We start from the raw sequence: 23,984 nt of genomic DNA, 5'->3' as shown, positions 1-23,984 counted from the left end.
TAACTCTTTAAAGGTATCCATTTAAGTAATAAGGAAACTTTGTCATTTTATCCATGTTACGTATTTTGGTAGGTTTTGGCATGAAATGCAAATCTCCATAAATGATGAAAACTTCGCTTACCCCCAGTGTTTACAGAAATTTTCCATGTTGGGTTTTTGGTAGTGTTTGTGGGTTAAAACTTAGATATCTTGCCAAATGTACATGAATAATGATGAAGGGTGAAGTTTTTTGCCCAAGTTCCCAGGATTAGTCGTAGATAGTCGTACATTCGTTTCCTTATTACTACTTATGTAAATGTCAAAAGAGTAAGACCAATGAAGAACATGAAATGTTTCTTACCTTTGCTGTTGTGAAGGATGCAATCGATCAGACGCTAACATTGTCGCGCTAAAGATTGGGAGATTGTTCCTGCAAAACATCGGAGCGTATTAGGAAAAAGCAACGCCACATCAGACATCCTTTATTGCTGCATTCTAGACTAAGAATAACAGTAGCTTCATCTTCAGTTTCATTTAATGGTGCTTATTGAAACACAAAAATATTGATTGCAAATATATATAGGCCATTGTATACTCTTATAGACCTTCATAAGAAAGGTATACTCTTGTATAACAAAGATCAATGGAAAATGCCGACCAACTTTATATTATAAGCATAGCCAACTTGAGACAACTATTTTCATGGCGGGTGAGTTTCTCCCGAAAAAACATAGAAAAATGCGCCATGTACGGCAGGCATCTTACATTGAGTGTTAATTTTAGAGTCGGAATATATTAAGCATTCTATAGGGCGTTTATAAAAATAAAACGCGTATACTCGAGTGGTGAACATGCACGTAGACCAAGAGCATTAAGAATAAGATGTATTCCTCTATATAGTGAGCCAAGAAAACGATCAGCCCGGGCACACATACAATGTACATGTGCTGTCGTCATCAAAAACCCAATCAGGGAAACAGAATAAAAATGCATAAGCATGTGTAAAACTGCATTTTTGTCACGAGGTCGGACGCGCCTGGGTCTTTAAGCATATAAAAATATTATGCATGAAGAAAAATCTTACAAAACGATGTGAAAAGACAACAGAAATAAAAGTGTTTTTTTTTCATATCACAAATACGTTGTATATGAGTTATTCTTTCTTCATGTGCATGTCAAAATATCCATCCTTCCATCAGGAAAAGGTTGGCGCAAGAGAGCTGTCCTGTCCTCCTCTTCCCGCGCTATACGAACCCGGCCACTATGCGAGACGAAGATGACAGACCTCGTTGCTTTGGAGCTAAACGGACATTGAGGAGACGGGACCCCTAAAATGTGGCGACGAGTCGAGGCAAATCGCGTCATAATTTTAGCTAGGATGAGCAGTCTCTATGCATAGTCAATGACAAGGATTGCCTAGACACTGATAACATCCCAGTTTTAGCAACAGAATGCTTCAGTAGGCTATTTGCCCCGAACAGACTTTCCCGATGGTGGAGACCCTAATTGATCCACATTCTTAGCTCCGCTTGGCTTGTGACAGCAGCCCGTAAAACCTCAGGAGGAGCGCGAATAAGAGTGCACATTAATCTGTGCTCGTTGCGGCATCGGGCTGCTTGTACTCTGCTACGCGACGAATGCCCTCCCTTGGACAGCGCGGACGGATAGCGCCGAATTTTGAGCGCTTACACGAAGCGCGGAAAAAATTATTCAAGCACAATACCACGGGAGGGCATTTGTCGCGGGCGTCGAATGATGCACCTTTCAACGCCCCGGGACCCTCAGACTTTCGGCTTCGGACTTTGGGCGTTGAAAGGGACATTATACCTACTACTAATCATCATCTACTAGATATAGTATCATCTATAGAGTCTATGAATATTGATCTTTGTACATACCATATTTTGGCTCTGGAATGTCACATGATGTCTTAGATTTAAATCGATAAACTTTTAAGGTAAAATTGATACATGTAGCTCTTTGTGTAATGCTGTTCTCCAAGAAAGCCTAGCTCATGTTTACATTCTGTGGTACTTGGGGGCAGCTAAGTAGCAAGCACGAAAATAATGCTAGCAATGCTAGAGCAGGGGTGGAAGCTGTAAAAGGTTGCTGAAAAGAAGTGGTGATGTGTCGGTATAAGTTATATTTTCACCCTGGAGTAATTTTTAGTCAATTATGATAATATCTCCATATTGTATCCTTTTAGAGAAAAAAAACAAATCTCAATCTGAAAATAACAAATGCACAGAACTATCTGCGGAACCACCTTTCATGATACTTATTTATTTTTCCAATTAATTATACGAGAAAGGGTAAAATAAAACCTCTTAGGAGTTAAGCTGACAACTAGAAGTATGGAAAAAGCTCGTGGGTGGAATCTTTGGGGTATCCTCGGGGACAACCTTAGTAGGTCCTGTGAAGGGTAGACTGTGCATGGAACCTGCCTTCTACAAGTTGTTGCTTTAACCGTTGGGTGACTTTCAGTTAATTTCATTTGAAAATTGAGGGCTTTGACGTGATCTGACCAAAAAATATTTCTGGGGGAGGGGCTGGAGGCATCCCGTATTGTCCTACTCATGGAGATCATGATAGGTTAAAATATCCTTTTTATGATTAATTGCGGCTTTGCAGTGTCAGTCATAAAAATAAAAGCACGCTAAGAGGCATCTACATCTACAGAGGCATAATGAATTATTTAGCAGCTCGCATTACAGTTAAAATAACAGTTATATTATAGCCTGCTCCGTATTGCCCCATACTCTCATGTGACCCCGTAGGAACTTATCGCTCCACTAAAACCTTTATTGCCCAACACCTGACAGAGATATGTAGGTATGGGGGCAACACTGTCCCAATTCTTATGCAAATGCATCAATACAATAATCATCGGTTGTGTTCAGCACGTTTTGCAATCAGTTGAATTTTTTCCTGTTAAGTGTCCCGTAGTCGATCCATGTACCATACAATAAGGACCATCGTAGTCCACCAGAGGGAGCTAAATGTATTTTGACTGCGACAACAACTGACCTAAGTTTTCACTACAATGGCCCTGGTTTTCGTTTTGATTCCAATGTTTCATCAATAGATTTGAATTTTTAATATTTAGTTTATTATCGAGAAAAGCAGAAATACATTGTACATTAAATTAGATATTTACATAATTTTACATAATTAACAAAGTTCCCGCGACGAAATGAGCTTTTCCAGCCTGGTAAAACCACGCGCCTCCCTGCGAGATCTTGCGATATTTGGGTTGTCGACCATCGCTTCGGTCAAACGTAGCTACAATCCAACCTTGCGTCATGAATTGGCAGAGGCGCAATGACTTGAGGCGAGGCTGGAGCTTTTACTCATGTAAACAATATTGGCGGAAACTCAGGCGAGCCTTGCGCCATCGCTCATATCAGAATTGAACAAAACCTTTGGGTGACGATGTTACATTGACCACGTTTGAACAACATCGCGCGATATGTCGTGAGTTGAAAATTTTACTGGAGTGCTGACTACACACCACTATCTTATTTATTTTAAGCCATTTTCCCTTCGATATCAACCGACATAACTTTTTTTCAAATATCTCATTCGAACCTAATATCTGTAGAGTCCCAGGGCATATAATCGAAAGAATTGTGACAGGTAAAGACCATTAACATTTCAGTGATGGGGGGGGGGGGGGCTGACGTATTTGCGGTAGTTTTGTTCTAATTTCACCATCCGCCACGTGACAGGGCTTAATTGGATCCTCAGGTTCAAGCCGCTGAGCATATCAGGCTCCAAAAAAGTTAATTACGAAATTTGGCAGCTTTAAATCATGATGTCAGAGTAGCTAAATTTCGATTGCGCTACTGGGCAGTGAGACCGCGCATTGATTTCTTAAGTACTACTTTCGATCTCCGATAGACGTCGATTGGTCAATAAGGGATGGCCGCGAAGCCTGCTGGCCGGAGATTCGAGACGTTCCCGAAAAAAAAAAAAGATTTGTAGTAATAGTGCACACATTTAACGTGACCGTCCTTCAAACAAAATCCTGAAATTATCACAGGTTGCTGCGGCTGCCGATTTTCGACTCATCATATGTTGTTTGTCCTACTACTCACAGCAAACTTCTATCGTTAAACGAAACATGTTTCATATGCATTGCTTCTAAGGATCCTACACCAACACTGGACACAAATTAACATGATCAACACAATTTTATCAATAAACTTATCTTGTTCCAATTCAACGGAATACCAAATTACAACTAGAAATTTGAAATTTGCATGTCAGCAAATTTGATAGCCCCCACGGGCCCACACAGTACACGTATGGAGGAGTGAAGTCTATTCCGTTTCGCGGATGATCTATTTCCGGACAAGCACGCTCGCGCTTTCTCAAAATCACACGCTCAGTAACATTTAAACTGCACCCTAACCTTTTCAGATGGCCAGGGTGGATCATTGATAAGCATTTAAGGCTATTCCTTTATTCTATTCCTTCATTCAACCATGTCAACCGTCGTTCTTTGCTCAAAATACTCGACAGCTCGCCACTTCGGCAAAGAGATACCGCCGCCATGATGCATGAGGATATGACGTCACTATTACGGGGCGGAGCTTATGCTAATATATGTGTGATTGACAGAATCGTGCCGGAGATTTGAAAGCAAATCAGAAAATCGGCGCATAAAAACGCTTCAAAGTCATTGAAATTATCCGAATTTCGAAAAGATCTTTGCCAGGTGCACTAGATCGAGTTTAGTTTGATGGGACAGGGGCGACAGTTTTTCAGTTGAAATAACAGTTTTTCTGGACTATCTCCATAATATAACCTAGGAAGAATGCAGAAGCCTAGTGCCTTCTCCTAGTAATCTCAATATAGACCCCACATTTGTTGTATGTGGGGTCTATAATAAGGGGCATAAAATACTGCCAATTAGGTTCATACTGAAAACAGGAATAACAGAACCTGATTGAACTATCGAGCGGACATTACCGCCAGACGGGCAACAGGTTACAGTATTGAACGGTTGTCGCGCGCCTAAAATGACGGAGCGCCTAAATTGTCGGTTTTAAGTGTCCAAAAACGTCGGTGCCCGCGCCTAAAAAATCGGTACTTTTCCGTGCACAAAAAATCGGTAGCAACGCCAAAAATGATTGAACTGTCATCCCCTAAAAACGTCAACATTTTATGGTGGTCCCATATATTCTTTTTCTACTGCTTTCAAATTCGTCATCATGAATATCATACGTCTCCATATAACCCTTCATTAATATATATCACCATATAAATAGCGAAGAAAACGTCTTCCTTAAGGAAATTTAAGGCTGTTACACCGGCAGTAATGAAGTTTACCGTTGAGTTTCTGTGCTGCAAACAGTCAAATCGGTTAGAACAAGGAATACAGAACAGTCTATCGAGAACAGGCAGTGCACATGACGCTGTCCCATTTCACTACATCTAGTTTGCACACGTTCTTGCGTCATGATGCTTCCGTTACAGTGCGGGCTCTGCAATATCGCAAGGCACTCGACCTCGTCTCGCCGCCACCATGCAAGCAAATTATTTTCATCGCCACGGTTTGCAATTATGGCTACGATTAACGATACAAATACCTCTCTTCTGGTGTGACTTGATCATTGCAGGGCGCAGCTAAGACCGATTACTGACCATCGCAATCGATATATTTTTCTCGTATTCTATTATGATCGCAGGTCGCAGCAACGACAACCGCCCGGTTGCAGGACGCTTTAGGGTTGATAATTTGAAATTGGAAAAGGATTTAGCGAACTGTATGTTTATTATGAAATTGTTTACATTTGCAATCTTATGGGTTTCAAAAAGAATCCACTAAGCGCTCAATCGAACTTGACCAGTAGGAAGTTTCTATGTGGCGACTCAGCCGGGAATCGAACCCACAACCTCTTGGTCATAAGACCGACGCTCTGCCACCTGCGCCTGTAAGGGAATTACCAGGGTTTTCGGTGCAGCAAATTTTAATTGCTAATCAGGTAGTTCCCGGATGGAGAGGTTTACCTATGATGGCAACCGAGAGCTCACGAAAGTTAATTTTGCCACATGTGGTCATGGTCGCATGTTTCTGTGACAGAAATCGTTAGTTGATAATTGTTATAAACAAATTTCATTTTGCAGAAAAATAAAGATTTTGAGGTTGAGGTGAGAATAATGCGCGAGCTCAGTCGATTCGACCATCCGAATATCGTTCGATATTTCTTTGAGCATACTAATGTGGATTCCGGCAAGTTTTACATTGGAATGGAACATATGACTGGGGTAAGATCCAATTACTGCAAACAATGGATTTAGTTGCGTGCCCAATATATAATCTGTCTCTAGTCCGTTTTGAACAGTGCCACATTTTTGAACCGACATACGAGTCTGGGTAGCTCATTAATTTGAAGGCAATGGTCAGCCTGGTGTGATGTGTTTTAATAATGATCTTCAAATGTCAAAACACGTTGCGGATGAATTCAGCAACTACCATATGTTTAACGATTGATTGATTGTTTGATAGGGATCATTGAAGGGGAAGATACACGGAAACCCTCTTCCTAAAGATGACCTAAGAAACTACACGTATCAGATCCTATGTGGCGTTAAGTTCCTCCATAAGAAGCACATAGCCCATCGGGACATCAAACGTAAGTAGGCCAAAACATGATCAGGTTGATGATATAAAAATCAGATCGGTCAATATCTTTAACATCTCTTTAATTTTTTTAATCCGTGCACATGACATATGGATTTCCAAGGTTTTTTCCAAGTGCGAATGTTTAAATGCGTGCCCCTGCAGTTTACTTGTAAATGATTCAAACATAATCAAATTCATGTATTGCAGCTACTACCACTATATTCGCCAGAAAAAGACATCGAGCATTGAAAAAAAAATTAAATGAAAAGTTAATGAAAATGATTTATTTAATTTGTTTGTGCCGATGTCAACTTTGAGTCGATTCTCTACAAGAATCGACCTTAACTTCAGTGCAAATCCGACGTTGGTGAGGTCATTGGTGCCAAAACTATTTCTTTTAACTCTTTCAGCACTTATCCCTTTTTGCACGCGTTAATCTGAAAAGCGTAGTGTTTTTACTGAAAAAGACAGTTTTACAAAGAAACTAGAGCCTGGCGGCTATGATAGCTTCGCTTGGTGGACAGTTACAGTGTGTCAGACATGTCAATCAGGGGCCGGTTGCACAAAGGTAAAAAATAGTTAAAAATCACTGTTAGTTTATCTTGGCGTTAACTTAACTCCAAAAAGTTAATTTGGGTTGCAAGAAAGAAAATTATTTAAAAGTAGCGTTAAGTTAACGCTAACTTTAACTGACCTCCTAACCCCAAGATAAATCCCTATTTTAGAGTTAGTTGAAACAAAATGGTGGACAACCAGGCCCTGTTTGTGGCTTTCCAGTCATTTTTTCAAGCTCCACGGCATTTTAGACAAATAATCAACCACTTGGAGTTCTTCAATGACAATGAACTTTTTAAAAGATATCGTTTTTGCAGAGAAACCATTGTTTTGATAGTTGAAATGCTCAGGGAGGACATTGAAAGTGCGACCAACAGAAGCCATGCAATTTCGCCTGAGGTGCAAGTCTTGATTGCTCTCCGTTATTTTGCATCTGGAGCTTTCTTTGAAGTTATTGGGGACACTTTCGGTGCAGACAAAGCTAGTGTAAGTCGTGTGGTGCACAGGGTGGCTGGCCTGTTAGATGCTGCACGGGACGATTTTATTGTGTGGCCCCAGTCGGTGGAGGAGAGGCGTCGAATTCAAGCTGGATTCTATGCGATCTCACATTTTCCCAAAGTATTGGGATGCATCGACGGCACGCACATCAGAATAATATGCCCCAGTGAGCCACGTCCTGATGCTGATCACATCCCAGACCCAGCCAATGCTGCTGAGAATGACCAGGAGATGCAAGATGACCAGATAGGCCTACATGCTCCTGATCCTGCACATGCAGCTGCACTGCCCATGCCTGCAGATCGCGAAGGCGAAGCCATGGAAGAAGCAGAACAACCCGCGCAAGTTCCTCCAGCTCCAGCCTACGAAGCATCTTTTGTAAACAGGAAGGGATATCACTCCATCAACGTGCAAGCAGTGGTTGACGACAAGGATAATTACTTTTATAATTATACCTGAAAACATGCTAAATACTAGGGCCAATATCCATGATATCACAACAACCGCCACATCCTCGACATCATGACATGCACCATGACTGACATGCCTTTTTTTGGTAAACGAACGTTGACCAATTCCATGATTGCCTGACCAACATATGGAATGCCATTTATGCAAAAATTATCTCTTGTACACTGTTGCTCATAAAGATAGAATACGCATAGTTTTTGTATTTTTTCATCGTTAATTGCATAGAAACTTGTTGATGCTGAAATATGTTGACTGTTCAACATAGGATTTGCTGGTGATATCACGATATGTCAAAGCCCACGTGACGTGGTTTTATCCAATGGCATTTGGGAATACGGAGTGGTCGTGTAATAATGATCAATAGCCCTCCTAACTAAAATTTTTCAGGAAAATTCACCAATGTAGTTGCACGTTGGCCACCATGGCAACCCATGATGCCTTTATTTTGAGGAACAGTGACCTTAAAGAGCACCTGGAACTGACAAACCCCAGAGGTGAAGATGGACTGTTGCTAGGAGATAGTGGATACCCTTGTATGCTGTATCTCATCGTCCCGTACGGAGCACCCACAACAGAAGCCCAGCAGAGATTAAACACTTCGTTATGTGCCACAAGAGTGAGGATAGAACATGCCTTTGGAGTGTTAAAGAGGAGGTTCCATGTTCTCCATGGGGAGATTCGTATGCAGCCAGACCGTGTAGTTAAGATCATCTCTGCCTGTTTTGTCCTGCATAATATTGCAAAGATGAGAGGAGAACGTGAACCCCAAAAGACGACGACAGTGATGACGAAGAAGATGATGAAGACGATGATGAGGAGTATGCTGGCCCAAACTCTGGCAGTGTTTACAGGGACTACCTCGCCAATCGCTACTTTGCTTAATTGACTGTGATCCACTGCAACCTGAGTGAGGGGATATATCAAAACAGTGGAAGCTACAGCCAGTGAATTTTCCAATTTCAAACTTAAAAACTATAACTATATGTATTGCATAATCAACACTCGCGTAAGAAATATACCATAACATTTTCATCATGTCACTGACACTGTAGCTTCTAATTTTGATACATTCCCTTTGTGTTTTAAATAACTTGATATTTACTATATATTTACTATTTAATATATTTAATATTTAAAAAATTCAAATCCTATATACATAGATACCATTTACACATAAATTTACATTTCAATGCCAGATAGACCCAAGAACTCCTTTTCCTTCAGAAGAGCAATCTCCAGCTGCAGCTTTTCTATTCAAAGGCCAGCCTCTTTCTGAAGAACTTCTTGAGTACGTGTTGTGGCCTTCTGCGTCACAAGTGTTGCCTCAAGGACCTCAAGCTGCATGTTAAATACATCCTGCTGAGTCTTCTGTGGGCACATGGCGTCTGTCAGCAGACTCTTCGCATGTGCTTTCCTGGCACCTAGGAGAGAATGAAACAAATTATGAAGGGGTTAAATGGATCACGCAGCACTTCAATTTTGTCACTTTGTGAACGGCCAGAGCTCATTTTAGCACATTTGATTGATTCATGTAGGGACTGCTTAAAATCAAGAAAGCCTTTCGCCATTCTAGAGTCCCAACTACTCACCAGTGACTTTGCACAGTTTGGCCTTCTTTTTGGCTTGAGATTTTGGGGCAGTCATTGCAGTGGCTGTCATCGTCTGTTGAGAATCTAGAATAAAAATTGACAGTTCGGCCTATATGATGATAAATATCAAATCACGAAAGGTCACAAAATGTTTTGCAACCACAACTCTGGCAATTATAGATTCAAATATCCAAAATGCAAATGCCTTGATATATGAGGTGTGGGCCAGGCTATCAGCATCGATACAGTATTAGACCCCGGGCCTAATAGCCTACTGAAAGACCGAACCTGTATCTAATAGTATACCAAGAATTATTGTGTCTCCCTCTATGTGTGTTTCGTGTGGTTGACGATCAAATGTTGCCACAGCCATTGCATCTGAGCAGTCGACATCAACATCTGCAGCTTGATTTACTGAAAAATTAAATGAAATTATCATTAAAATAATTTTACTATTTCTAAATTAAAGACGCATGATGTCTAACCGGGTCACTACAGTCGCTTTCTGTGATATTTTTTGCTGGCTCAGTAGGCCTACTTGTATTTCTTCCATTGTATACCGGTACCAATGTAATGTATCATAGTCTCAGAAATACTCGGCTCTTAATTGACATGGGCATATTTATCACCTTTAAATTGAACTTATCAGGAGTCCAACCAGCCAGATCAGGTAATCTAGCAGGGAGGGAGACTGCCACCGTAGCCTTTATAGGTGTGGTTACTGAAAATATTAACAAATGAAAGTTTTAAAGTTTAAAGGGAATGAATCACAGAAATTGGCGTGAAAAATCAATAAATTCTAAATCCATTGAAAATCCAAATTTCTATGATATTCCATTAAAACAGGGTGATGTCAGCTTAACAGTAGGCCTAATGTGTACAATTGAGATCATTTTGTTAATTCTTTGAAGTAATTCTCATGACTTATTGAATAAATTAAAAATATTAACAAATATTTATATTGGAACTTATTTCTGGTTCACCCTGTATAGTACTATATGCAAACTTTGCGTTCCATACACTTACTGGGCATGCTCAGTGCGCTTAGAAATATGGAGTAGGGAAGTTTGGAAGCGCGTATTTGGAGCAGCGAATAACCACATTTTCTGTACTTTCGTGTAGTTGAACTGCCTTATATGCTGATGAATTTTATTTACAGAGCTATGAAGTCAACTACTATGGTACTATTTCTAAGTGACGGTCATGAAAAGCTGTACTTTCGGCCGCTTGAAAAATGCATGCATGCACTGTCATGTCAGCCTGTACACATGGTCGCTATACACACAGGAAGTCCAACAGAAATGGCTGGCAGAGTGCCAATATCGATGCAGGCACCAGACGACGTACTTTGAACTTAGCCAGGGTAGGGCCGAGTTGAGCCTAATTCCAACAATGTTTTTGAAGATTGACATCAGGCTATGAAATCTGGACCTATGTAAGGCTTAGGCCTATGTTCAGAAATATATGCTGGTAGAAGTAGATAGCGTTTTAGGGCCTAATTAGGCCAAATCGGAGCCTGGTGTACCTACCTGCAAACTCAAATCCACCAGTGATGCCTCTGAATGCTGCATCTTTTTCAAATGTTTCTATTATTCTCTGCAGTGTAGGGACGGCCTGTGGCATCTTCCCCCCCCCCCCCGCCAGTCCCTTTCTGGTGTTTTTGCTGCATTGAATGGATCTCTTTCGCCTTTGAAAGCTGCTGGTTCCATTTTTCCCTGCAGTTATCCCCGGTCCTTGTGGCCACTCCCAAGGAACTAACCACTAGGGCAATTTCATCCCATTTGGTTTTTTTCATTTTGTTTGTCACATCTGACGAAAACTTGGATCGCAAGATCCCAAGTTCATTTATCACAACATCAACTAAAACCTGGGCCTCTGAGTGTAAAAGTTTGGTTTTCTCTCCCTTTTTTGCTTTTGAGATGAATGATTTTCTATGGAGGCAGCCATCTTGCATGTCTTGCTTTCAATATGAGGACCAAATGCATTATGGGAAATGTCCCTAGCAACTAACATTGATTTACTTAAAAGTAGCATTAGTTAACATTGGGCCTAACATTGATTTGTGCAACTCAATTTTAGCGTTATGTTAGCTAACGCTAGTTAGGTACTTTAACATAAAGAGATAAACTAACATACTTTTATCACCATAACTTTTGTGCAACCGGCCCCAGATTGCTTGCTACAAACTTATTTAATTGACGTCCTGATTTGACTTCATGATCAGGTTGCGGTTCTTTGATACATAATACCATATGCAACAAGTGCAGTTTAGTGTTAGTCTCGTGCGTAACCCATGAGTCTAACATTAGTGCAACTCACGATGTATACACGTGAGAAGGAACGGAATAAACGGAGACTAAAACAGCTCTTCTATTCTCTGTGCGTCCGCCTTCTATACAACGATATAGTGCGAAGCGTGTAGTGGAAAGGCCAGCAGCAGGGGTGAACGCGGCAGAAGCAATGTCATATGGCGAGCAGACTTGTATTAACTAAATGTCAAGGGTGAAGGAAGCTTCGATCGACGGACGCAGTGAGTGTAGGCCTTGATTAGCCAATGAGCGCGCATCTTCAAACCACATCTGCTCACGTGTTCGCCGAACATGCATAAATTATTCATTCATGCACGCAAACACCGCATTTTTTTTGGTATACCTCCAATGACGTCATGTATTTTGAAATTTAGCACCCTAAAAGTAAAGATCGAGGGCTTTCCTGTGATAAGCGGATGAACCACCAATGCACTTTTCCGGCATCCGCCATTTTTTCTCGATTACATTTTTCGCTCGGGATTTTATTACCAAATTGGACAGGTTAGGATAATCGATTCGAGCCTTTAGAACTATATATTAGAAGTATTTAACTTTGTAATCATTAAGTTTTAGCTTACGCGGAATCAAGCACTATATATCCGTGCGCATGAACACATTTTTATGCAGGTTCGTACGTTGGTAGAGAAAAAGATACTACGCGTCATCTATGAACAAGCAGCTGTATCTAAACTCCGTCTTCGGGGTGATCAGGTTATCCTACATGATTTTCGGCGTACAACTTTCCTAATGGTTTCAACGATAGAAAGACTGTATGCGATAAGCCTCGCTGGCAATTAAAAATTGCTAGCGAAGCTAAAAAAGCATTCAGCCTATATCAGCAAACTTGGTGTCACTGTGTAGCTCCTTCCTTTTTCTTTTCATGAACATAAACATATCCATAAAGTCAATCACACACAAATTTTAGTAACCCACAAGAAATATCAGTCTTTTTGTCCTTCAGAATTTTCCGAATTATTGGCAAGAACATATGTACACAAACAAAATTTGATGAAAGTTCCAAAATCCACTAAGATGCATAACTGATACACCAGAATTGTCTGTAAGGGCATACACAAATAAAATTTAACTCTACCTACAGCAGTGATGTGATTTGATTTGATTTGATTTTACCGCCATTCTTGCAAAATCGGAGTTCTCAGCGCAGACGATAGATCACAGCTCAGAGTGCCATCTACGATCAACTGATGAAACTACAAATGATTGGAATCGGAGCGAAAGCGATCTGGCAGTTCTTTCCCGAAGCCCCGCTAGCTAGCCTGCTGGTGACGCAAAAATTACAGCGGGAGTTTTAAACTGCGAACGTGTATATACGGTCCACGGCTTTGAGATCAAGCATGCCCTACTGTATACAGTCCGCAGGCTGAAAGAGTTAAGCTTGATTCGAAAATTTTTTTTTCAAAAAGACTAGTTAAACGTTAAAATCAGCTACTAATATTCTTTATCATCTTGATGAGCTAAATAAATACGAAATAAATAGAAAACAACGAATAAATATAATGAAATGTAACATTATTTCAAGGAAAACTTTTTTGCAGAGGCCCGACCTCGTCGCAATCACCGTTTTTATATCGCAGATTTAGCTAGTAACGTGATCAGATACATGATGAGACGTCACGCCATGATATAAGCCCGTTCTACACGAGGACAGTTGGAACCGGCTTCGAGCCAGCTTGAGACGGGATAATTTTTACCGTGTAGAACGAAATCAGAACCGTCTCCAAGTGACCTGGCCCGAGGCGCGTTAGCACTGCTGTCTCGAGTCACTTGTGGCGGGTTGGAGCCACTTCAAGACGCTTAATCTCTCGTGTAGAACCGATCTGGCCTCGAGTCACTTTGCGCACGGTACTAAAATCGAGTAGTGCGGTATATAGCAGTTCATGAAACCTCCACCGAAAGAAGAGTCACATGCGCCACCATGCGACGGGTTAGTGGTTTAAGTGGCCTGAACTGACCTGGGGCCGGCGATTTGATCCGTCTCCGTGTAGACAGCGCAAAGCCAGTTACAGGTGATCCGGCTTCAAGTGGCTCGAGGTGAGGAGGGCTAAAACCGTCCTCGTGTAAAAGCAACTATAGATTGCATCATATTGCATTACGTGACGTCACGACTGTTTGGAAGCGATCTTGGTCTGCTCTGCCTATTTTATGGACTAAAAGTGTTTTATCGTGATACATTGAAGTTATTTCTGAGATCGAACTGAGGCTAAGATATTCAAGAACGTAAAGGGACTTTTCACCATCGAATTCTAGGCTTTTGGAGTAAGTTTTTGGTTGACTTTGTACCCGGTCTCATATTCATAAGTGTTTTCGAAAAACAAACATGGCGGACAACGCGCCTATAGACTTGCATGCAAATACACAGCAGGCCAATGCGAAGTGCAGAAATAATAAGCGCGGCCGGACTAAATCGCTCGACAATGACCTGCAGCCGTCTGGCAATATGCTAGCCTTTCTGAAATGACGTAAGCTATCCAATGAACCGGAGGACTGCGGTCAGGCCGATAGTGCTTGTGGTTACTCCGCTGAGCCCGTGCATAAGCAAAACAGCACTGATGTCGCCGCCATTGTGACGGCAGGTGGAAATAAGGTTGCTGTGAAAAAGTGTAGGAAGAAAGCAAAGCCGGCCACCAGCGGCAGTGCCGCCACGGACGCCGCCCTCACTGCAGTATTGAAGGCTATTGCTGATTCCGAGGAACGTTTGTCCAAGGAAATCCAAGATCTGGAAGCACGTCTCGAGGAGCGGTTAGTCGGGAAGCTGAATGCCGTAATTGTTCAAAAGTATGCAAAGGAAGTGCGAGGGATTAGGGATGATTTTGATGCATCCTTGAAAGAAATTCAGGACGATCTGGACTCGTTCAAGGCTGCTGCTAAGCTAGCGGAGGATATTTCGCTAAACGTTATAATCCGAAACCTGCATGGAGGTGAAAACGCAAAGTAAACGCCTTATTACGGGAGGGTTTGCAACTAAGTCGAGTCGAAGTTGCCTGGGCTGAAAGAAAGCGCTCTTTTAACGCTAACCCAGGCATCGTTGTCGCTAGGCTTAAGTGTGCGGACGATAAGAAATCAGTAATGCTCGCCAAGGTCCGTCTCAGGGACTCCCGCGTTTACTCAAATGTCTCCATCAAACACGACAAGCCAATGCATGTGCAGCAAATGGAAACGAACATGCGCACGATTGTAAACACTATACCAGGGGCACGTGACCATGTGCGTTTTGAGGGAGATCGAGTGGTCAAGGTTTCTGGCCGTGATAATGGTTGGCCAACGCGTAACCACGAGGCACACGACTCGAACCGTAACGGTTGCCTGGATACTGGTAGGCCAATACGTAATCCCGAGGCACGCGACTCAAACCACAACGGTGGCGGTTGGAACACAGCTTGTTCTGGTCGCCGTGGTCACAGCCGGGCGTCAATGCCTAGGAATAATCAGCAATGGTCTACGAGAAATTATACTGAACGTTATGATCGAGATCATCGTGGGAATTGGAGGGCTGGTGGTCAAGGACAGGCCACTAGTGAGGACTCGGATCATTGAAAAGTAAAGACCGGTAAACATTTTTCCGAACTTTCTACAATCCAATTGAACGCGCGTAGTGTGAAAACCGTTGACAATTTTAAAAACAAACTGATTGACTTTCAAAGCTTGGTAATGTGTAATGATTTTGATTGTGTCGCAGTGACTGAAACATGGTTGAACTCATCAATATCAGACAGTGAGGTACTTCCCGATAAATACTCTTTGTTTCGCAGGGACAGGCCTAATGATGATCTAGGAGGTGGTGTCCTTCTGGTACTTAAAGGCCATATATCAAGGTTTTTTGCCATTTTCTGCTGTAAGATGATTTCAAAAGTGTACCTAACACTTTATACAATACAGAAAACCAAATGCAATTAGCTCCATCCATTTTGAAGATGTAGCCAATTATGTGTTTGACAACTTGATTACCTAATCAGGCTAGCAACTGGCTTGTTAGAGCCAGGCGGCGGGTTCAGCAAAAGTTGTGATGTAGATCAGGTTATCTGTACATGTCATGCAATCATAAAAGCAGGAGGGCCTTAATTAATTATGCACACCTGGAAGTAATGTGTTTCATTCACTATGGTGTATTGTGTGGCTCCGAATTGTGTCAAGGCTAGCACAAAGAACAATCGAATGACGGATGGGACCCATTTTCATGAATTTGCAAAGCCAGTTGAACGAGAGAGGAGGAAGCTGTGGATTCGGAAGTGCAAACGTTTGGAGTGTTGGAAGCCTGGGCCTTCGGCCAAACTTTGCAGTGATCACTTTATCGATACGGATTATCACATGAAGCCGGATATCTGCATCCAACTGAATATCAAATGCCACTTGTTAAAAACAGCTGTTCCAACCATGTCAATTGCATTTAATGCCCGAGGCTGCTGAGGTCGGTTGTTATACATAATGTGTAGGCCCTATTGGGGCCTGTGATACCGCATAGTGTCTTCTTGTGTTCCAGCCATAGCAAGGTGACAGCGACACAGGTCAGTGTCAGTGACAGCCACTGTCAATGACAGATTATAGTCATCTGACATCTAGGCCTATCTAACGTTGCACGGCATTATATCGTCACGTCAAGATGATTGTGCATAATACCGTCACTTTTCAATAGTAGTTCAGCGTCATGACATAACTGGCGATACAACACAGACGAGGCGAAATAATATTGTGCAACATTAGTCTGTTCAAAAATCATACATGTTATGCATCTGCAACAGTTTATCAATGTCTTCTTTGCTATATCGGCGGGTCTGCCATGCAAATTGATTAACCACAAATTCTAATCACTTTCGTCCGAATGATCACTCTCATTATGATCTAGTGATATTAATGGCTCGAACATGTACGGCTCAACGTTTAAATATCCTTCTGTATCGACCAAAACATCCTCAAATTCACTGCTCTCACTCTCTGAACTGTATGTGGAAGCCATCTTGCTTTGTTCTGACTGGCCTGATCTACGTCATCAAAATATCCCTAGCGGCCACATGTGGAACTAATCTAAAGTTGTGTGTGGTGGGAAATTCAAATAGTTTAAAATTGAAAATTGAAATAACTAAATAATGACTTTATTATTAGAATTTTTTTAATGTCTGGGATCTTGTTTTTTTAACCCTCAACATATTTCATGAGTATCAAGCATGTTTTCAAACCTTGATATATGGCCTTTAAAGACGATATCATGTGTGTGAGGCGGTCTGATCTTGAGGTGTTAAATTTAGAATGCCTGGTCGTGGAAATAAGTGGTATTAATAGAAAAAGACATGGTGTTGTGGTGTGTTACGGACTGCCGGCCTGTGACGATAATTCTGTACAATATTTTATCCATCGTTTTAAATCTATTCTCGATAATTGTGCCAGTGAGTTTTCTGATATGTATATGTAATGGGTGATTTTAATTTTCAGACTATTGATTGGTCTACTGCTGCCTGTCAGTCGGTAAACGATGGAGCCCAGGGTTTCTGTGACCTTTTGTTAGATTTTTCCCTGTGGCAGTTAGTTTTTGAGTCAACGCATAGAGCAGGAAACACGCTTGACCTTGTTTTGTCAAATAGGCCGGAACTAATCAGTGATTTGGAGGTTTGGCCAGATGCCTTTTGCTATGATAACTATCCGGTCGTGTGTACGTTGGGTATGGATGTGTGTAGGTCAAATCAGGGACCTAGGTCTGTCTTATACTGGAACCGTGCGGATTATAATGGTTTGAGTAATTTCTATTGTAATGAGCTTGGTCAAGGCTCAGCCTTAGTGGCCGTAATGCTGGCCACAGCGTGGAGCATGTTTGGCAGGATTGGATTGCGGTTATTGAGCGGGGTATTGGAATTTTTGTACCGAAACGCTTAGTTAACAGTAGGTCTAGGCCAAATTGGATTATGGGCGAGTTAAAACACCTGTCAAACAAAGTTAAGACTTTGCTCCGCAAGGCTAGAAGAGACGGACGCAAGGCTTCTTGGGCCAAGTATAGGATGCCCAGAAATAAGCTTAGAACTAGGTCTCGTAGTTGTTACAATGCTTACATCGAAACAGTCAGTAGAGATGTGAAAACAAACCCAAAGCGTTTTCGGGCAACTAGGCACATGCTCGGCGACCAACTGAGCTATAAGGACAGGCTTTTAGCCCTCAACATAGCGCCACTCTCACACAGGCGGGAAATGTCAGATTTGTCATTTTTATACAAATGTTTTACCGGTATGGTTGATTTTGACCGGCTGTTATAAAACGCGGATTCCGCGGAAATCCGCAGAAAAATCTAACTTGGCTACAGGGTGGCTACCTGAACCGCAGGTGAGAGTTTCATATTAGTAGTGTGCATTGTTGTGCGCATGAAGTACTCCTGGTGACAAGGTCTTTGGGAATCCCCGTTATATGGTGCGCTGTATCCGCCGTAAATCACAAGCATCTTGTGGTTCGAAATAAACTTATACTCTAGACGGGCCGCGAAGTAAGTTTTTGAGATTGCTTAAAATAGACTCCAATGTGCAGTCGCATATGGTTGGTTAGGTTCGAGCTGCAAGGAGATTGTCCTAAAAAAATTTCGTAGACCAGAATTCAGTTCGTCATCGACTTATATTTGAAGGAGGCATATACCGTAACGTACATCAATCTGGGCATCAATCACACTTGAAAGCAGCCTCGTAATGTGTTTTGTTAGGGAAGGAACCACGGTGGTGTCGAAGATAACATGCTAAGTTTATCAACACCAAGAAAAAAAGAGAGAAGAGTCGATCAGAATGGCAAGAATGGCGCTCCAGAGGATTAAAATCTGAACGATGAAATGTGCAGATAACTGGTAGTTCTTGCCTCCGATTTATGATTTATGTTGTTATTTGTATAATATAATTATCATTAAATATTATGCGCGTACTACTGGTGGCTCTGTGATTTTTCCGAGGATTTCCGCGGAATCCGCGTTTTATAACAGCCGGATTTTGACACAACCAATTATTTACTTTTTAGAGAAAGGAGAGGCGACCCTCTTTTTATTCGCAGCCGCAGTTCATTTAGGACGGAAACTTTTTGCCGGTCTTTTTGTAATCGTGTCACTTACAGCTGGAAAGCCCTGCCCATGCGCGCGCGTTGTGCAGCGAGTCTTAATGTGTTCAGGCGCTCTGTCGGTGTTTGCTACAATGAGCTGTTGACTGATCGCTTTGACCCGGACAATGCGTGCACATGGGTTGGGCGTTGCAGATGTGCTCACTGTAGATTTTAAATCACTCTGTGCCTGTTTTTTTTTTAAAGTCCAATATTCATTGATTTTTATCATTATATGTATTAATTTTTAGGGGACCCCTATTATGGGTCTATGATCCCTCTGGGTGTCCCTATTGAGTGCCATCATTGTGTTCCTTCGTTTGTTTGTATTTTTATTGTTTATGTTCTGTACTCTATATTGGTGCTCAATAAACTTATATTAACTTAAATTAAATAAAGTCATCAATATAGCTAAGCGACTTTTTACAGATGAGTCACAAGTAAATACTTTAAAGGGGATTTTGCACCTTAGCGCGTTAGCCTACTTTTTTTACGTTTTCACCGCCTGATAAAATGAACCTTCTCCATCCCCTCCCCCATTTCCTGTCTAAAAGTCTCGCGCAGATCAGTTTGCCATGGGTTCAGCCAAATGAAAATGTCGACAAGCAACAGCCTTCAACAGGGTTCCATTCAGAAACCCGCGTAAAATGTGCTGATGCATCTAATTGCTTTGACCTACTTTGGGGCAGGAAGGGCATTGTATTACTTGTAAAAAATTCACTACAACAACAGAAAACAGTACATTTTTCTATAGTTATTTTATTGTATGTATTTTTGATAATTGTAATAGTAGACCAGATAGCATAGAATGATGGCCATGCGTTCGTACAGTATACTTTGACCGTAACCACTTTAAGTACTAAACAACGTTACTTATGGATATTTGGGAACGATGAGGATAATTGATGCGTCATTATAACGATATTCTAAAACACCTGGATTTAGATTGAACCATACTTTATAGTGTAAATGCACTAGGCGCCAACGAAGCCTCGTCGGTCTTGGCCTACAGTTTAGCTCTACCCTTGCGGTTTTGGTGAGACACCTAATGCCTCCAGTTCGGTATCAATTCCCTAGCCCTTTCGCTGCGGATGTACGCATTTTTGCGACCAAAAAAAATTTCCGATCTGTGCGGATGTACGCAGAACTGCGACTTGGGAGAGACCTGAATCAGACGATGTTTTCAATGGCAAATTAGTACAGTAACTTGTCGCTAGGTGTCCTGCCATGTTGTTTACCGCTAGAACTTCCGATTTCTTGGTGAAAACTTCGGTGTTTTTATTCAAAGTTTAGGCGATATTTTGAGTCCAAAGTTTTGTAAACAAATTTAAATGCCTCAGTCACGTGTTCGACGAACTGCAGTATCAATAATTGATGAAATAGTGAATTCGAGGCGTTAGAAGACGAGTCTGATTAGTGATTATGATTCTGAACATAATGCCGATGTACACAGCGTGCATGGGGATTGAAATTGTGCATGATTCAGGGTCCGAGGGGGATGATAGTGATAGCCTGGGTCAAGATGAAAAATGGTGTTTTTCTCCTCGTTGATTAATACTAATTAGCGTTATTTAGTTAATTAACATAATTTCAGGTGATTGACAAATGCATAATTTGAAAGTCAATGCTGTCCCCAACAACCTTTTCCAATAGTCCAAAGCTCTATCTCTTCTCCTTCAGGCTGTACATTGGCCTCAAAGTTACCTATGTTAAAATTGGCTTTTACAGTATTTTTGGGGCAGCAAGGAATCAATATTGAAATAATTTTGAGCGGCGCAGCGAAAGGGTTAAAGCACTCCGAAGTTAGCAATAATATGAGGTTGGTTATAAACGCGTAGTATGTCACCTATAATTTAATTCTCGTAAGCTACAATGGTATAAAGATTTAGTCTCTCCAGTTTTTGGTTTACATGAGTATCTTGATTGTTCTAATTACAAGCATTTTAAACAGTTAACAAGATACAGAACTTCTACCCAGTCCCTCATGATTGAGGCTGGGAGACACCAAGGCGTACCCAGAGAAACCCGTTTTTGTGAATTTTGTAATGATATCATTGAAGACGAATATCATTTTTTCCTACAATGTCCAAAATACGATGTACCGCGGCAACGCTTTATTAAACCCTTCTATGCAGCACATCCAAATATGTATAAATTGTCATGTCTTTTAAATTGCTCAAGCAAAAGTCAAACCTCTAATCTTGTCAAATACGTATGGGAGGCAGAACGTATCCGTGTTGCATGCAACATGCACTGCTAGTTCTGTCTTTCTTTACTTTATCGTTCGTATTTCACCATTTTCTTGTCAACCTTCCTCTACCCCCAGCTGTCTTTATACCGTCTGTCATCTTGTAATTTCTTGTAATTTTTGTGTTGAAATTTCCTCTGTAATCACTACAAACTATTAGTTTATGTGAATAAAGCTAGTATTATTATGCCCCCGCTAAAGTGGGGGCATTATGTACTTGGGTGGTTTCCGGCCGCCGCCGCGTCCGCGTCCGCCGCACTGAATTCCAGACTATAACTCAAGAACCCCTTGCTCGGCTGACTTGAAATTTTTAGGGGGTGTAATATAGGCCTAGTGTGTCAAAGGGTCCCTATTGTTTTTTGGCGCGTTCCAAAATCCAATATGGCCGCCAGCCGCCATCTTAGATTTTCGCATTCCGCTCGTTTACTAGAGAACCAGAGGTCTAACAGTCTTCATACTTTTGTGGTGTGATGGTCTATGGTAGGGGAGGTTCCCTATTGATTTTGGGCCCCACCCGAAATCAAAGATGGCCGCCAGCCACCATCTTAGATTTTCGCATTCCGCTCGTTAACTGGAGAACCGGAGGTCCAACAGTCTTCAAACTTTTGTGGCGTAATAATCTATGGTAGGGGAGGTTCCCTATCGATTTTGGGCCCGACCCGAAATCAAAGATGGCCGCCAGCAACCATCTTAGATTTTGGCATTCCGCTCGTTAACTGGAGAACCAGAGGTCCAACAGTCTTCAGACTTTTGTGGTGTAATGGTCTATGGTAGGGGAGGTTCCCTATCGATTTTGGGCCAGACCCGAAATCAAAGATGGCCACCAGGTCCCAAACTTGGTGATTTGTATTCCGCCCCGTAAATAACCGAGAACCGAGAACCGAGAACCGAGTGAGTGACAGACCTGAAACTTATATGGTGTTATTACCTAGTGTAGGGGAGGTTCCCTATCCATTTTGGGCCCGATCTGAAATCCAAGATGGCTGCCAGGCCCGACTTGGTTTTTCGCATTTTCCCACCTAGCCCAGTCAACAGCCATATTATTGTGGATGTTATTTGAGAGCCTCCACAAAATTTCATAAACAGCCACAGAGATGATATTATCGTATTTATGCGCTTATATTCGAGGTGCGCTTATAGCCACAATTTCATATTTATAGGCTAAATAACGCGCGCAATGAACATATTAACACACCGAACACACCAGAGCGGGGGCATACATTCGCAATTTGCCCCAATTGCGTTATATATTTCTAGTTATTATTATTATAACGTCTCATTAGTCAAAACTGTGCAGTGAACAAGCGATTGAAATCGTACACCGGCTCATGACGACGTTTTTGATACCGATATTTTTTTTCGGTACGTCCTATAGGTGTACTTGATTTATGCGTAATCAGAACGATATTCCAAAACACCTGGGTTTAGAAAGAACCGCACTTTACAATGTGAATGCACTATGCACCAACGAAGCCGCATTGGTTTTGGTGAGACAATCAATGCCTCAAGTTCAGTATCAATTCCTTAAACCAATCCGAAGTTAGCAATAATATATGGGTTCGGTTATAAACGATCAAGTGATTGAAATTGCATGCCGGCTCATGACGAGGTTTTTTTGATACGGACATTTTCGGCACGTCCTACTTGATTTAGGGCTGTGTAAAGCATACAATAGTCACCGTGCTAGATGTTTATTAATTAATCATATATCAGGAATCTTAGATACTTTCTGCGCTTCCATCTTTTACATCAACAACTTTAGATGACAGGCAGTTATCTTTTTTTTCTGAATAACCCGATATTTTTGTGTTATCGTCAAAAATGCTGATTTTATATTTCTGTAATCTCATTCTAATCACAGCCATGATGGGTAATAGCCAGTCTTACAACATTGACGATCTGGGTTTGATAATATTTGTCTTCTATCCTAAATCATTTCTGCACTTATATGTACACCTGTTTGCAGCAACGCAATAACAATTATCATTTTACTTAGCTGACAACGTCCTTTTGAGCCTCGACAACCCCATCATCAAACTGGCTGACTTCGGAATCTCGAAGAGGCTCGAAGCCAGTCGTCTGACCCATGGAGCAACAACAGCTGGTAAAGGAACAGTTCAGTACATGTCACCGGTGGCTGACTTCGGAATCTCGAAGAGGCTCGAAGCCAGTCGTCTGACCCATGGAGCAACAACAGCTGGTAAAGGAACAGTTCAGTACATGTCACCGGAGGCAGTAAAGGGCGAGGATGACGAGAAAATGGGATATGGTTTAAAGACAGATATCTGGTGAGACAAAATAATGCACTGCGTTTATATATTTGCTTTTCCTAATTAGTTGCAATTTTATTGCATCCCCACTGTTCTCTGTGTATGCACTTTAGAATGGGTATATTATACTTGATGGGAACATGTCACTGGCCATTGTTTTACCTTTAACTTAATCCTTGTTGGTGACTGGGCATCACTATAATTGGGCTGAAATGAATATTAGCAAAAGTAATTTTTTGCATTGTTTTCCTAGTATTTCTTCTTCAAACAAGGAATAGTAGTAAAAGATGGTCGTTTTACATTCGAGTATAATAATGATATGATATCATGTTTATCAAATGAGAGGCCATTATTCTAGTGTTG

At 41.5% G+C, this 23,984-nt stretch overlaps 1 protein-coding gene across 1 annotated transcript in view; it reads left to right on the top strand.

Annotated features, from left to right (window-relative positions):
* Positions 1-23,551: 23,551 nt before the first annotated feature.
* LOC135499130 (uncharacterized) overlaps positions 23,552-23,984 on the top strand; it is a 192,030-nt gene continuing 191,597 nt past the window's right edge. The window contains exon 1 of the mRNA XM_064789811.1: positions 23,552-23,639. Coding sequence (XP_064645881.1) covers positions 23,572-23,639 — 68 coding nt within the window. The 5' untranslated portion in view covers positions 23,552-23,571. The remainder of the gene's footprint in view (positions 23,640-23,984) is intronic.

The sequence above is a fragment of the Lineus longissimus genome, chromosome 14 (genome assembly GCF_910592395.1).
Source record: "Lineus longissimus chromosome 14, tnLinLong1.2, whole genome shotgun sequence".
Classification (NCBI taxonomy): Eukaryota; Metazoa; Nemertea; class Pilidiophora; order Heteronemertea; family Lineidae; genus Lineus; species Lineus longissimus.
Note: the sequence above shows the minus strand (reverse complement) of the source record. Positions and strands in the feature narration are given on the sequence as shown.